The sequence below is a fragment of the Cucurbita moschata genome, unplaced genomic scaffold (genome assembly GCF_002738365.1).
Source record: "Cucurbita moschata cultivar Rifu unplaced genomic scaffold, Cmos_1.0 Cmo_Scf00002, whole genome shotgun sequence".
Lineage (NCBI taxonomy): Eukaryota > Viridiplantae > Streptophyta > Magnoliopsida > Cucurbitales > Cucurbitaceae > Cucurbita > Cucurbita moschata.
The window spans coordinates 3,883,223-3,898,560 of NW_019268518.1; the positions used below are offsets into that span (position 1 = coordinate 3,883,223).

The following is a 15,338-nucleotide window of genomic DNA, read 5'->3' on the forward strand; positions in this document are numbered from 1 at the left end:
GGGGGCTCGAATTTTTGTATGTCCTTTGTATTCTTTCCTGTTTTCTCGATGAAAGTTCGGTATTCATTAAAAAAAACTAATAAATAATAAAGGTCCAATTTCTCTAATTGAGCAGCATCCATAAATAGGTTTCATAAAATCCTATCTTCTTGATTCAAGCCAAGGGGAGTTTTCACATATCTCTCTTGTTTTTGTTGGGAGGATAATTATTCATCATGTCTCTCATATACTGTTTAAATTAATACAATGTTTACGATCCATAAAAAGGTGTATTTACTCAGTACTTCAGGGTTCAAATAGGAGATTTATAAGTTGGAATGCACAAAGTATAAAAATATCCAGAAATTCCTAGAGCTGGTTTCTTAATGGCAAATCAGGAACCACCAACATCCTGACCGACATCTATCAGTTTATATGGTAGACAAAGCATGGAAGATGAAACTAGTAAGTCCCGTTAATGCCCCCCAATCGGAATGATTTCTAAATGAGGCTCTCGAGCATGAGATAAAAAACTATTTGTTTAAGTTTCATAACCTAAATTAAATGATAACTATTTATAACCAGCAATATATCATGGAGCCTAATATACCGCTCACATCTTTTGGAGTATAGATAAACAAAAAAATAAATAAAAATAAATATGCACATATTCCACTCTCTAAATGCCCCTTCCTATGTCTCGGTATGGTAGTAGTAGTATATAAGTCAACAGCTAAACTTCCAAAGAAGTTAGAAAGCATAGATTTGTATGTGAGATAGAGAGATGGAGAGAGGAAGGGAGGGAAAGAGAGCAGCCCAGGAACATAAAATCAAACCTCGAGCGTAGTAGAAATTAACTGTTCACTAATTTCAGATTTCGACCAACTTCTAAATACTCTGTACATGACATTAACAGATAAGCCATAAACATGCTTTTCTGCTAGAACGCATAAAAACTAGCCTACCAAGGACAACAGCATACAGAAGTCGAAAAGGAAAAAATTGAGCCAAAATCTGAAGACCATAGTAGCCAGTAGGAATGTGCTTCCCATACATCATCCAAACAGAAAAGGAGAATGGCATTGAATAATGGGGCAATAAACATACCATGGCTGCACCGGAGACAGGCTCCATACTTGACTTTGCATATGTTACATACTAACTTTTTCCGGGTTTCTTTTACACCTCCCAAATTCATAACAGGCTCCATCCGCGTCAAGTCCTCTATGAATACCTCTGGCATCCACTGACTACAAAATAAATGAGCAAACTCAACAGAAAATCCACTGTCGACGTTCTTATGTACAGGCTTCAGAGCACCACCCTGCTTGGGACAGAGCAAACAGGGCTTTGTGGAATCATTGATTTTATCCTTCTGCTTACACCAAGAACACGACCAGGATCCATTGACTTTCTCTCTTATGCCATAGCACTTATAGTGAACCACCACATAACAACAACTGCAAGTAACTAACGGATTTACCCCTTTGTACGTATCTCCCTTAGAGCAAAAGTGGCATAAAGATGAATTTCCATCGCAAGGAGAAACAATCAGAACTTTTTCCAATCCTGCATCACCACCTAGAAGCTTCCGTTTCTTCGAAGGCCGCTCCGAAGTTAAGGACACCTTATTCCTACAACCCAATATCCATTCTAAGCCGGGAGACGAATCCAAGTTCGAACAACCCTTGTCTCCAAGAGGAGAACCACTGGCTTCAACCATGCCCACATCCGAGCCCAAACGGTCATCCTCAACCTCGTCTTTAATAATAGCCCTATCCGTAATCTCATCACTAACATTATCACTGCCACCTACATTTGCTTCTGAGTCATTTCCAGAAGACGGAATTGAAAAACATTTCCTAAACCCTAAACCACTAAAAGAAGACGATGCACGCAAAGTATCTACATCAGACAGCGTCAAGTCCCTAAAATATTCCTCTGTCTCGACCCAAATGTTGGAGCCACGTGACCTTTCACCTTGCCTCGAAGACTTCTTGTCTGCCCCAGAATTGGATTTCCTCTGCCGCTTCTTACCACCCGTATGTCTGCTCAAAAAGCTACCCAACCTACTGGGCAGAGTGGGCACATAAGGAGCTGCAGTCTCCTCCGCTACATCAAATGGCGAACGCTCGCACAACGCCTTTTGAGCCTGAGCGTAATAATCAATGTCCACAGTAGACAACTTGTCCTCATGTGTTTGAGTATGGGTCAACGTTACTCTGTTCGGCACTCTTGCCACTGGGCAAGACCTCTCCTCAGCACCACAGCCTCCATCCGCACCCCTACCCATCATCTTCTTTCCCAGGTGACATCGGTCTCTAGTCATCACCAACAATAAACACAAATTAACCCACCTATGGCGCGTTCCATAGTCAAAACTTCAAATTCCACTCTATCCAAATACAAACACTGCCATACATACGCTTAACCGATCCAGACCTTCGCATGCACGAACTACGCAGATAAAAAGGTACAAAAACAAACCCTAACCCTAACCCTAATCCTAAAATCCTAGTCCAACTCGTCGCTTGCAAGGGAAAAGATGAGGAAAGGATGAGCCGAAACCAGAGTTGGGATCCGGAATTAGTAAGGTTCTTGTTCTGTTGCGAATGATTAAAATTTTGTTCGCAGCTGGATTTCGCTTTCGATTGGAAAGAGAGAGAGAGGGAGAGAGAGATTCGCGTTATTTGCAGGCAAGTGAAGGCGGTTTGTTTCTAGAAGATATTTTTATAGGGGAGACTATTAGGACGTAGTAAGAAAGTGGGAATTCCGCGGTAACAGCTCCTCCACTGCACGCGTGTCGTCTATCTATTTGTTCAAGTGATGAAATTGCCTTATCGGATCAATGCCTATTTTCTTTTTTTTTTTTCTTTTTCTTTTTCTTTTTCTAGATGCTTTCTTTTCATATTTAAAAATTAAATTAAATATACCATATATTTTAATCATTTAACATAATTGGGTCGTCTTAAAAACACATATCGTACTACGTCTTTGTTGTAGGCCCTAGCAACCCTCGATGTTGAGGGTTGTTTAGGGAATGGTCTTGCGTTTATAAGTAAGGAACACATCTAGATTGGTATGAGAAGTGCTTATGCTCAAAATAGACAATATTACACTACTGTGGAGAGTCGTAGTTCCTAACACAGTATCAGTCTCATGCCCTTAATTTAGTCATGTCAATAGAATCTTGAAATTTCAAATAAGGAAATTACTAGTCTTGAAGATGTAGTCAAAAGTGACTCGTGCCTCGAACAAATGGTGTGTTTTGTTCGAGGGCTCCAAAGAAATGAGTCGAGCCTTGTTTAAGAGGAGACTATTCGAGGGCTACATAAACCTCAGGGAGGCTCTATGACATACTTTATTCGAGGGAATGATTGTTTTGTTGGAAGGGAGTAATTTAGGGAATGGGAAACCAAAAGCAAAACCATGAGAGCTCAATACTCAAAAGTGGGCAATATCTACTATCGTGATTCCTAACAATCGATCTCAATACTTACGCATAATCAGGCTTCCATAAGTAGAGCAGGGAACTGTAAATCTCCCAACAAAAAGATAGAATCATATGACAAAAACCTCAAAACCAAACAAGCCTCGAGAGGAACTAACTCAAGCATGATTTATGTTTTTTTTTTTTGTTAGGTTTCGCGGCTTCGTTTGATCTTTTATTTTAGATGAAATTCTCTTTCGTCGACCGAATACAACTAAGGTGAAAACTAAGTTTGTTTGGTCATACACGCTCATCATGGGTAGTAAACTTCTTAGAAAATTAGACGAAAAGGTAATGTGTCTAAATGACATCCTTTCCGTTTAACCTTTTAATAACAAAAAAAATGTCAAATTTTGTTTTGTTTTTTGTTTTTTTGTTTTTTTGTTTAAATGTTTTTTTGTTTAAATGTTTATGGTCATTTATCATAATTTAAACACGTAGGCATAAAATTTGCTATAATTTTCCAACACAGCCATGAGTAGCTGTGATTCTAGTTTATTTCTATTGAACTTCTCGGCAGAAAAGGGGTCTGACCGGTGCGATCATTCACCTGTCTCCAATCGCAATCGTAAGAAGAAGGCAAAAGGAAGAATCCACCAATGGATTTGGCGGAGCTTTGGTCAATTTTCGGCCCTGGCGTTGCCGGAGCTGTGTTCGGCGCCGGGTGGTGGTTCTGGGTTGACGCCGTTGTCTGCAGTTCTGTTGCCGTCTCCTTCCTCCACTATCTTCCAGGTTTTTTATTCATTTACCAGTCCACACCATGTATAATTTGCAGTTAGGGTTTTTTATGGTGTTTTGGTATTGGGGTTTTAGGTATTTTTGCTTCGTTTGCGGCTCTGATGTTCAATTGCGTTCGGAAGGAAGACATCGATTATTCACCATATGAGGAAGGCGAATGGAGGTGAGTATGTTATGATTTATCTGCTTACCTCTCTCTTTCTATCTCTTGTTGTTTTCAGCCGCTTTTATTGTTTTAAATGCCACCAATCATACCGCCATCCTCTTTGCCTGATCATTCGATTCGATTGAAAGCAATGTCACAGTGTTTTTCTTCAACAAGTCATTGCTCAATGTGATTTAGTGTCTTGCTAGCATTATTCTCCCTGGATGAGTTAGGATTTCATGAACTCGTACATACGAGACTTAACTCTTAATTTACAATTAGAATACCGTAAACTATGTGTGTCTGCAATAGACGTCGAGGGTCAACTCTGGGGCATGGTTGAAGGACTCAATGGGAATGTGAAACTAGTGCCAAACGATTGAATTGTTTGTTAGCCGTCCATTATAAGCTTAGACGAGGTGAAAAACCAAATGGGCAAGTTGGCAACACAATCTATACATTGTGTCAATGGCTGTATTTAGTGTAGGTGATTTGGAGATGCAATCTCCACACAGAGACTTATACACATTCTTTTGGCTTAAGCAGTATTTGTACTTTATATTTATTATTTGGGCATCCTTTTAATCAATTCTGTAGAACCCCTACGGAAGAAAAGCTTTTTCTCTAAGAGAGGAAGACTTATTCTTATCCAGTCTATCCTTAGTGAAATTCGTGTGTATTTTCCATCCTTGTGTTTGGATCCGTGTGAAAGTTTTGTAGTTCCGTAAAGAGACTTATGTGAAGACCTTTTATGGGAAGGGGTGGAGGAAGGGAAGGGTGCACATTTGGTAAATTGGGAGGTGGTGTGGGGAATCTTAGGGTGTGTAATAGGGCTTTGTTGGACAAGTGGTTGCAGTATTTTCCTTGAGAATTTGATGCTCTAGTTACAGTAATTTTATTAGTCTGAGGGAGAGGAGATCTTTAGTTATGGAGCTTCGTCCTTTTGGAGGGGTCCTCTTGTATCACGTTTTTTCGTTGTTGGGCGAGCCCCTTTATTTTCAAGTTCTCCCATCTTTTCCTTACTCTGGAAGATCAAAGTCGTGATGAAGGTGATCATCTCTTTTGGTTTTGTCAGTTTACTTGATTGTTGTGGAGTGGCTTTTGTGAGACGTTTTCCTTACGTTTGGCTTGGTCAGGAGTTGTAACTCCATGTTGGAGGGGTTTTACCATTCATATATATATATATATATATATATATATATTTCATCCTCCTTTTCAAAGAAAAAATAGAACCTTTAGAAGAGTGGAGAGATCTTTGGGCGAAGGTTCTTTTATTTTTTTTATTTATTTTTGATAAGATACCGTTTCATTAATGTTTGAGATTTACAAAAAAAAAAAAAAAAAGATGTGTTATCCATGATACTTACAAAAGACTTTCCCAATTAACAATCAGGTAAGGTTGTAGGAAGACAACTTACACTATTTCTTGGTAAACAACATTGTTGAAGAGCCTAGTAGGAGTTTCCAATAAGATTTATTGAATTCACTCTTTCCAAATATTCCAAAAGAAAGTCATGATGAGGTTGGGTCTATACTAGAGTTTTTGCATTCTTGAAAGGGGGTACGTTAAGACCATGTCCAGTTAATCTTTGACCTCCTTAGGAACAGTGAGGTGTCATCCGAAAATGGTGAGAATATTTATCCATAAGTTATAGGCATAAGTACACTACATAAATAGGTGGTTTTTGGATTCATTCTCTCTTGCATAAAGGGCATTAATTGGAAAATAGAGTCCTGCAGGGCATTCATTTTTGTAGGTTTTCATTTGTGCTAATGGCTTTGTGCATAACTTCTCATGGGAAAAACTCCACCTTTTTTTATGATTTCCTTTCCATATTGTCTTGGGCTATTGTGAGGTTTATGGCTTTTATTTTTTCCCCCATATCTATCATTAAGGATTTTGTGGAGAAAACCGATCCCTAGGAAGGCATTTCAATGAGCCTACTTCTTGGGATAACACTATTGGGCAAGGTCAAGGCTTAACTTGGCCCATTATGTAGCTTTGCTATCCTTGAGGTTCGTATTGAGCTGTGACTCCCAAAATTTGTTGTCATATTTCCATATTTCTTTGATTGTGGTCGTCTTGCAATGTGAGTGCCTATATAAAAGAGGATACTGCAATGCTAGCATGGTGTTGCAATCCAAGATGTGTTTTCTCCATCACCCACCCTATGGCAAATGCGGTTAGTGATGAGGTTTTGGTGCTCTTTTATAAACTTTCGTGGCCCATTGGCAGAAGATGGGAATAATCGGTTTGTACATGATGTTGGAGCGTGTTTAGCTTTTATAAGATTCCTCCACAAGGCAGTGCCTTCAAGTGAGGTATGGTCACTTGTTAGATTTCACCTCTCTTTGCGTCTCTGTTTGTAAAGATTTTTGTCATTACCCCATAGGTCTTATTATGCATGACTAGAGCTGGTTGGGCTCTTCTTGGGTTTTTCGTGTTTTCTTTTTTGTTGGTATTCCTCGTGTATTCTTCCATTTTTTTTTTCCACAGTGAAAACTCACATTTTACCCCATAAAAATCCCCTTTTCAACCTTCTCCCCAATTGGGTGGGTTGTGAAAAGGAGGAACTAAGGGGCAAGAGTGAGGTTGGTTAGGTTTGAGAACATTCTTAGTGAGAGAGAGCTGAAAGAAGAGCATGTGTATGCAGAAAATATCATAAACGAAGACATGGAACGTAACTTCTTGATAGAATGGTCCAAGGATAGTAGACATAGGTGGAGATCCAACAACCATCGAAAAATGATGTATTAGAGGTTGTGATGCTCTGCGAAGGTATAAGAATAATATTCAGAATGCTATTATATAGAAATAAAATTTTCATGCATCATCCTTCCCAAACTTTAAAAGTCATGACCCCAAGAATTTTCATCAATCATAGGTCCACCAATTTAGGGAGGCAAACCAATAACCCAAGTTCTAGCAAAAGAAAAGACCAGCTCTTAAAAGAAAAGGAGCAATAGAGGAAAATGGTCTAGAGATTCGTCGTCCTTCTTACAAAGACAACAAGCCAAGGGGGACAAAGCCCAGAGTGGGAACTTCTGTAATTTGACGGCAGGATTAACTATTAAGATTGAGACTTCTATAGGTGAGACACAAAAGAAATGTTCACTTTCTTAGGGACTTGAAATTCCAAATATAAACCACGAAAGGGGCCTTGAACTTAGCAGGAGGTTTGGTAAGGTAAGATGCATGGCGAACCATTTCCTCACACCTTCAGCAGTTGTGATACTTGTTTGAGAATAAAATTACTAGTGTGCGAGCTGAAATCTAGCTTGTAGGCAAGTCATTAACACCCACTTAAAAATGGATTTCATGAAGTGGTAATTGTAGAATTCAAATCTGCATAGAAGGCCTAATGCATAAAGAAATCTTTTCATACGCCCTAAGCTTCCATACTGGTCTACAATATTGGTTCATACTAGGTAGGACATGATGAATTGATATGTTAGTTATTTGTTGAGATATCACGGAAATAAGCCTCTGTAAAATTGAAGTTTCAGAGACCTATAAGCAAAGGAAAATTAGAAGACTTGTGTGATAGCATCGAGAATTTAATGTCTGTTTTGATGTGGTGCTAGTGTTTTTCTGTAATTAACAGTACTGACGTTTCCCTTAACTGCAGATTAAAGCTTTGGCTCTTCTTCGCTTATGTGGTATCCTTCGTTTCATTAGCAGCATCTGTGGGGCTCTTGATTCAAGATTCAGTAGTAAAAACTGGCCTATCAGCATGGACGGGAGTTGCAGGAGTATTGCAGTGTGTGTTTGTGTTGGTTAGGTAAATGGCCTCTCTCCTTTTTATTATCTTAATTCTGATTTTTCCCATCTGTCTTTTAGTTGGATTTGTGCCAGCAAACATGTAGCCACTTCTTATTGTCTACTCCACCTAGTTGTGGAATCATTCAGCAAGGCAACTTTGTTAAAGAAGAGTTGTTGGGGTTCTTTCATTATGTTGTTTCTCTTGATTTCTGAGCAGGTCTGAATCTACTACATAAGATGTTTAAATCATGCCATAAGCAAAGTTGGTTGAACGAGAATATTTTCTCTTTAGCAGTCTGATGCTGTATCAATGTATGCCCCTGTTCTTTGGTCTTCGTTGCATTAGATAGCTTTGTGGAAAAACCAAAATCATTAAGGGGTTTCAATTTTCATCTCTCGCACAAGTGTCATGTAATACAAATGCTACGTAGCTAGACCCTGGTCAGCACTGTCTATGTTCTGTTTTCCTGAAATACTGTTTGTTGCAGTGGGTTGATTTACTGGACTTCTCACACGGAATAAGTCGGAAAGAATTATGCACTTAGACCTCAGAGGCTGAAGAGTTACCAACTGCATAGCGCGTTGCATCGTCAAGTCGATTGTGTGTCATTTGACTTTTCCAACTATGGAACTGAACAGTAAGAGCTTTCTACTTCTTGTAAATGTCATGTTAATCTTAATCTGAAACCATGTCTGTAAATCTTTATGGATCCAATATAAGTGAGCAAGTGAGCCAGCATTCAATGTTTCAGCCATTTCAGTTTGTCGCAGTGTTCATATTATATACTAACAAAGCATAAAATGATGAAGGGTGGTCAGTTTTGTTTTGGTTTTTAGTTTCTTTCCTTCGAAAAATTGTGGATGCAAAATGAACAATATATAGATGGACAATGGTGGTATTCAATCTATTGACAGTAAAATGGTGATATTTGAGATTTTTTTTTGGGAATTGGTTGGAATGTGTTCTTATCTATTAATAGGTTTTTTGTTCACTCACTAATCGGTGGGAGATTTTGGTTAGATTTTGGTTTATTACTAGGAACTTTAGGTCTTTATTGGACTACGGGTAACTAATGGGTGGATTTTGATTTATTATTAGGGATTTTAGGTCTTTATTGGACAACAGGGAGTTTTGAATTTCGAGATTTATTTATAAAATATTCAATAACTTGATACTAAGAGATCGTAGGTCAAATCCCTCACCTTCTCGTAGGTCAAATCCCTCACCTTCAAATGTCGTTGAATTAGAATATTTATAAATTTGTTACTCTTTTAGATATATTTTAATCCGCCGAACTTCATTAATTGAAAGGTTATCTTATTACACCGTTTTGCTTTAATACAAAGCATAGGCTTTGAAGAACGACTTAATGAAATGGACGAGTCCAGAGGGGATTGCTTAGGCAGTAAGTAAGTATGGCTTTCCACAACAGCTTCATTCATTATTGAATCATTTAAATTTAACAAACGAGAGCTGCTACAGCCGACACTGACTCTGAGAGGGACATCAACCATCCATTGCCTACAATTTTAATTACTCATAAATTGTCACCTTTGTAACCTCTTTCATTTATTCAAATACCAATTCATTTCCCTTTCATCTTTATTTAAAGAACAAAAAAAAAAAAACTATTTTCTTGGGTTTTGGTTAAACATGTAGATTATAAAATTAAAAAAAAAAAAAAAGTACTTTTGATTATAAGATAAATTCAAAACTTAATAATAATATAAAAAATTAAAGTATTGGATGATGAAAGTCTCACCTTAGCTAATTTAGGGAATGATCATGAGTTTATATGCGAGAAGTACTAACTCCATTGGTACGAGGCCTTTTGAGGAAGCCCAAAGCAAAAGCCATGAGAGCTTATGCTCAAAGTGGACAATATTATATCGTTGTGGAGAGTCGTGATTGTCTAACATAAATAACCTAGTGATGAACTTTTTTTAACAAAAAAAAAAAAAAGAAACCATTGGCAATTTATTTCCAACCACGTTCTCAAGTCATTCTTAACACCAAAAACAGAAGAGATGCTCAAGAGAATGGGCGACTAGGAAACTAAAAACCATTTTGATGAAGAAATGAAGAAGAAATGGGCAATTAATCACTAACTTAATCCCTCTTATTGATGTGTAATTAGTGCAGTTCAATGTCAAACAAAGCTACACACTACCCAACCACCCAACAACATCCCAAACAATAAATCAGTATCAGCTGAACCAAGATTGAAACTTTCTTTCTTTTTTCTTTTCTTTACCATTTTCCTTTGAAGCAGAGCACAGTAAGTAACCCTTTTATCTTTTCTTTTCTTTTTTCTGTTCTTCCCTAGTAACTTCCAGAATCAAAAACCTCTTCAAAAGTGAGAAGAAAGAACCAAAATAACCCAAAGAGATGCATCTTTGAACGCAGACAAAATGTGCGCCTGCCAAACCTCTGCAACTGCCCTTTTAAAACTGCAAAAACTCCCGCTGTAAAGGCAGGCAGGCAGGATGATTTGGGCAACTGTAACTTATTGCACTATTTGCACTGTTCAGTGTTTCAATTAACATCCCAACCCAACTCCCATCAGCATTTCTTTAAAACCATGAAAACAAAAAAGAAGGAAAGAGATTTTAAAAGAAGAAAAGAAAATGAAATGAAATAAAATGAAATAAAAACTGACCCATTGCCATTAGAAACTGTGAAGAACTATAACTTTTCATGGATGAAAAGGAAGTAATTCAGGCATCCGAGTCAGATGAGCTCAGTTCAGAACCGGCTCCATCCTTGCTACTTCCTTCGTGAGATTCAGATATCTTTGGCTGAATGCATCGCGGCACTTTTAGAGATGGCTTCAACTTCATGCATTCCAACTGCAATCAAAATTAGAGCATATATTACAAAGTTCCAACTTCAACAGCTAATGTAAACAAGAACTAGATTTTGGAAAGTATTGCAGAGGAGATTAGTGAAATGTCACAACAAGTATTTTGTTTACCTCCTGATAGAAAGAATTGATCTCTTCTTCGGTAAGGCCTTCGTCCTCACCGTAGTTCTCTTCCCATCCAAGAGAACGAAGAAAAGCAGCCTCCTCCTCGTCTAGAGATTCCGAAGCAGCGTGCCTCTGAGTTTTTTCACCACTGTCACAAGATCCCCGAACCTCTTCGGAACCAACTCCATTTGGAATCTCCATAGCACCATTTTCAATCACTTGAGAACTTGCAGGAGTGTTGATTTCTTCCTTTTTTAGTTCATCAGATTGGCCAATTGAAGGAGATTTCACAGAAGAGCATGAATCTGAGAGAACAGCAGAAGAAGTTGTTGAAGTTTTCTTCTTAATGAGGTTAAAGAAATCATTCCGACTCTGGACTTGTGATAAGGAAGGTTTTTTTTCCAAAGTTGATCCAGATTTGAGATCTAGGCTAGCTGCCTTCCGCTCCAAAGAAGAAACATTTGAGTTGTTTGGGCTTTTCAAAGGAGCATGTGAAACTGAAGGTGCAAGAGCGAACTGGTTGTTTGCTGCCATGCTGCTTGCATTACTAGTTGGACTTGAGACATCCTTTGCTGCAAGGGACACTCCATTTTCTCGTACAGGTTTTAGAACAAGAAACTTCCCATGAGAACTCTTTTGGGCATCAGGCTTGACATGTCCTCCACGAGATTGGTTGGCATGGACTGACGAGGGCTGTGGCTGTCCACCCTTGGTGGTTACATTAAGTTCTCCAGTTCTTGATACTAATTTGGGCTTTGATTTATCAGAAGAATTAAGCGCCTGTAAAAAGGGAAAAAAAACACTAACGATCATTTAAGGGGCCAAAACAGAAGACTTGCAGTTAGATATAATGATAAATATGTATTCCTAGACATGTTCAATGCTGAACTGGAAGATAAAATCAATAGTTTGTTGTAGAAATTTATCATGATATAGAGGACTATCAAAACGTAAAAACTAACTATATTTCATATTACAAGAGTAGAGAACTGCTTGGATGTAGTTTATCAAAATTGTTTTTACAAACAGATCTTTTAAAATTATCAGGAAAGATATGGTCTGTTTTCATATTTTCATTCATTTCTTCAGCATATAAATATAAAAATCCATTGATACTTTTAAAAGAATATTAATATCGATCAGGTGTGAGAACTAGTTTAGAAAACTTTAACTAAAACATAACAAAAAAAAGTATTCTCGTCTTCTGTTTTCTTTTGGTTCTAAATCCATTTTAAGAATTATACTGCTAGCACAACAAAAATTTACATCGGCTTCAAAAGGAAAACTAGAACAAATGAGAACCCCCCTTTCAGAAGAGGAGTGCTCAATTAAGTTATAACCATTGATACATGAAGAGGAGATCATAATCAGTTAACAGCTTAACGATCTTTCAGGTAAAATAAAAAACTTGCCTACCAAATATAACACGTTAACAAACAAAGAATACTAACCACCAATGGTATATTGGCTACAGCACAACAATCAATGAAGAATCTTAACATAGAAAGTTTACACTTCCCTTAAAGCATATTTAACCTACCACCGGCATTTTCGACTCTTGAGAGAGTAAAAAAGTGGTCAACCAAAGATAATTCAGTCTGCAAAGAATCGAAGTGGCAAAGCACATATATACACACATGAAATCGGATCCAAAAACAAAGCCTGCAATCTCTTTCCTATCATCTACGTCTTACAGATTTCCAAAAGGTAATCGGACAGACCCCTTGAAGAATTGGCAATAACTATTTCCTAAATCAGATAACGCATTAGATGATGTAGAACACCCCCTGCCATCCCTTTCTGGGGCTCACTTGTATTTTGTTCTTTCAATCATCCTTAAATTGTGTTTGTCATCAAATAGAAGCGGGGGAAACGACATAGTTATCTAGCACATTGTAAATGACATCGAAGCAGAAGCTTCTAGCATTTTCAAATTCCACTATCTAACAGTTAACACAAACACTATCCTTCAGTCATTAAGTTAAAGAGACAGAATACTTGAATAACAAACTTCCACAAAAAGTTCTACAGTTTCTAAAATGTAGAAGCAGTGTTTATTTGACAAGCGACTCTCTCCACATATAAATCCTAAGAACTTAATACTACATAAGTAGCTAAGGAGAGAGTATTAGTTCTAGCTAATATCAAAGATTGACACAAGTTGTCAAGATACCGTGTAAATGGTTCTCAGTTCTCTCACATGTTTTAAGTGCCAAGCTTTATATTTTTTAATCAACAAAAATAATTGCACCAAAATTAATCAAAATATAAAGAGGTAGAAACAAATCTATACAGCATAAGATTCAACAATTGCATCAGCCCCAATTACCATAGCTTTTGGCATAGAAGGTGTCACCGGTATTAATTGCCTGGACTGTTTAATAGCCAATTCCTCAAGCCTTTGAGTCTTGACAGATAACTAGGAAAGTTGGGGGGTAAAGGGTGAGAACGTTAGATCAAAAGGAGCACATAATATACAACACAAGAAGCCAAAAGGTACAATAGGGTACCTCAGATGCCTGGGGAGCAGCACGAGCTCGAGATGGAGACTGCACCAATGCTTCAGCCATATTAAGTCCAGCTGTCACACTTGGAGGTCCTATCGCCGATGTAGCAGGAACATTTTGTTGAAATGACAATGACCCTGTGGTGCTTCCAATCATATTGGGCACCTCAGCAAGAGCAGAAGTCCATCCCTCTCCACCAATTAAGGCTGAATTCCCAATTGGCAAGCTTTGAACTGGTGAGCTCAAACCAGGAGATGAAACTCTTCCAATTTCTGATGCTCCTTGCCTTTCTTCGGATCCCAGTGACGGAAAATCCTTTTCAAAGACAGATTTTTGAATGCTACTGCTGACACTAGATACAGAAGGCATTCCATGACCGTTGTTGTGAATGCTGTTAGCACCAGCTTTTATATCTGTTGCAACTCTTCTGTGAAACAACTCATCTTGCTTCCTGGATACCATTGAATGGGATCGCCGCAAACCATCTTTATCAATCCTACCAGAAAGGATCTTTCCTAGAGAATCATGAGCATCACAATCCCAATTATCCCCAAAGCTTAACCTATCCTTTTCTTTCTCACGATCCTTATCACGATGACCCCTGTTAAAACTACTATATGCATGTTTGGCAGAACCATTGCTCAAACTTCTCCTTGAATTTGATGAAGATGTCCGATCCAGAAAAGCAGAACGTGTAGTGTCAAAATCACCAGTGGTCTTGGAAGTTCTATTTCTCGATTGAGATAGAGAGGACACATCTACACAACATAGGACATACAATTAAAGATGTTCACCATTTCAAAACAGAGGCAAGTCGGCAGTAAGTGAAAGCATCATTAATGAGAGCATGTAATATTCTAAAATAAATAGAAGCAGTACCTGTTGGTGAAGAAGACAACGGAGAAAGGTGGTTTGAATTGCCGCCACCAGTAAAGCTTCCAGTACTTCTCAACCATTCTGGAACTAAAGTGGGTTCACTTCTTTCCATGGGGAATACTGAACATGATCAAAATATCAGAAGCAAAAAAAACACTTCTAGCCTTCTTTACCACCTCAAATCGCCCAAAAGCGCGCTCCTTATACAGCGGAATGTATAAAGCCCTAACCTGTACTTTGTTATTTCAAATTCCTAACCTCTAATTTGCACAGAAGAACGGCTACAAGCCGTATGTCTCACCAACTTAGTGGCATATCCAGGTTTCAGCAAAGATTGACATGCGCAGTGAATTGCTTCAAAGTTGCAAACGCACGGGGAGTGAACCCAGAGGATGGTTCTCAAAATTGATGTCCTAAACGCCACTAAAGAAGCTTTTCTTCTACAATTATCCTACTTCACAAACCACTGCTATTCAATCAAGTAGCTGCCAATTTGGCTACAAGCTGAACGCATTATGAACGGGATTTATCTCATCTTATGAACAAAATGAATACAACCCAATTCTCACACGGGAGAGGAATATCAGAGGATGAAAACAGAGGAAATATCAAGGATAAGATGATGAAGCGGTTTCAATTAAAAAGAATGGTATGAAGGAAAGGCCTCACTATCTCTCCCAGCCTCCGTGTTCAATTAACTGTAGATTCGGTCAGCAAAACACCCTCGGAAAACCCTCGTCTTTAAGGGAATCGGTTGAGATGCAGAAAAATAAAGAAGGGTATCTCACGAACAAAGAGGCGGCAATTCCAAAACAGAAGATTGTCCCCGTCAAAATAGTTCGATCAGAGGAGGAAAAAAAAAAAAAAAAAA

General features: G+C 38.2%; 3 protein-coding genes across 6 annotated transcripts in view; 1 reads left to right on the plus strand and 2 right to left on the minus strand.

Moving 5' to 3' along the window:
* Positions 1–2,684, minus strand: part of LOC111463553 — a 21,738-nt gene extending 19,054 nt beyond the window's left edge. For all 3 annotated transcript variants that reach the window (XM_023107543.1, XM_023107551.1, XM_023107535.1), the window contains exon 1: positions 1,087–2,684. In XM_023107543.1, coding sequence (XP_022963311.1) covers positions 1,087–2,308 — 1,222 coding nt within the window. In that variant the 5' untranslated portion in view covers positions 2,309–2,684. The remainder of the gene's footprint in view (positions 1–1,086) is intronic.
* Positions 2,685–3,936: 1,252 nt separating this feature from the next.
* Positions 3,937–8,878, plus strand: LOC111463579 (transmembrane protein 50A-like). The gene is made up of 4 exons (XM_023107579.1): positions 3,937–4,201; positions 4,283–4,370; positions 7,982–8,134; positions 8,604–8,878. Exons 1-4 carry the CDS (start codon positions 4,069–4,071, stop codon positions 8,635–8,637), a joined length of 408 nt encoding a protein of 135 aa, XP_022963347.1. The 5' UTR covers positions 3,937–4,068; the 3' UTR covers positions 8,638–8,878.
* A 1,544-nt stretch (positions 8,879–10,422) lies between these two features.
* Positions 10,423–15,332, minus strand: LOC111463567. 2 transcript variants are annotated; one of them, XR_002713901.1, is made up of 6 exons: positions 14,471–15,332; positions 13,595–14,349; positions 13,414–13,503; positions 11,091–11,864; positions 10,776–10,965; positions 10,423–10,687 (listed from the first exon to the last, which is right to left on the minus strand). XR_002713901.1 is itself a non-coding variant. In XM_023107563.1 (5 exons), exons 1-5 carry the CDS (start codon positions 14,577–14,579, stop codon positions 10,834–10,836), a joined length of 1,860 nt encoding a protein of 619 aa, XP_022963331.1. In that variant the 5' UTR covers positions 14,580–15,332; the 3' UTR covers positions 10,423–10,833. The 2 variants fall into 2 exon arrangements, 1 of the variants encoding a protein (XP_022963331.1); XM_023107563.1 differs by having other exon boundaries at positions 10,423–10,965.
* Positions 15,333–15,338: the final 6 nt, after the last annotated feature.

Coding starts and splice junctions, on each gene's coding strand:
- LOC111463567 (XM_023107563.1), bottom strand. CDS start 14,579: ATGGAAAGAAGTGAACCCACTTTAGTTCCAGAATGGTTGAGAAGTACT. Junction 14,350..14,470: donor GTTGTCTTCTTCACCAACAG/GTACTGCTTCTA, acceptor TATGTTGTGTAG/ATGTGTCCTCTCTATCTCAA. Junction 13,504..13,594: donor CTGCTCCCCAGGCATCTGAG/GTACCCTATTGT, acceptor CAACTTTCCTAG/TTATCTGTCAAGACTCAAAG.
- LOC111463579 (XM_023107579.1), top strand. CDS start 4,069: ATGGATTTGGCGGAGCTTTGGTCAATTTTCGGCCCTGGCGTTGCCGGA. Junction 4,202..4,282: donor CTTCCTCCACTATCTTCCAG/GTTTTTTATTCA, acceptor TTGGGGTTTTAG/GTATTTTTGCTTCGTTTGCG. Junction 8,135..8,603: donor TGTGTGTTTGTGTTGGTTAG/GTAAATGGCCTC, acceptor TGTTTGTTGCAG/TGGGTTGATTTACTGGACTT.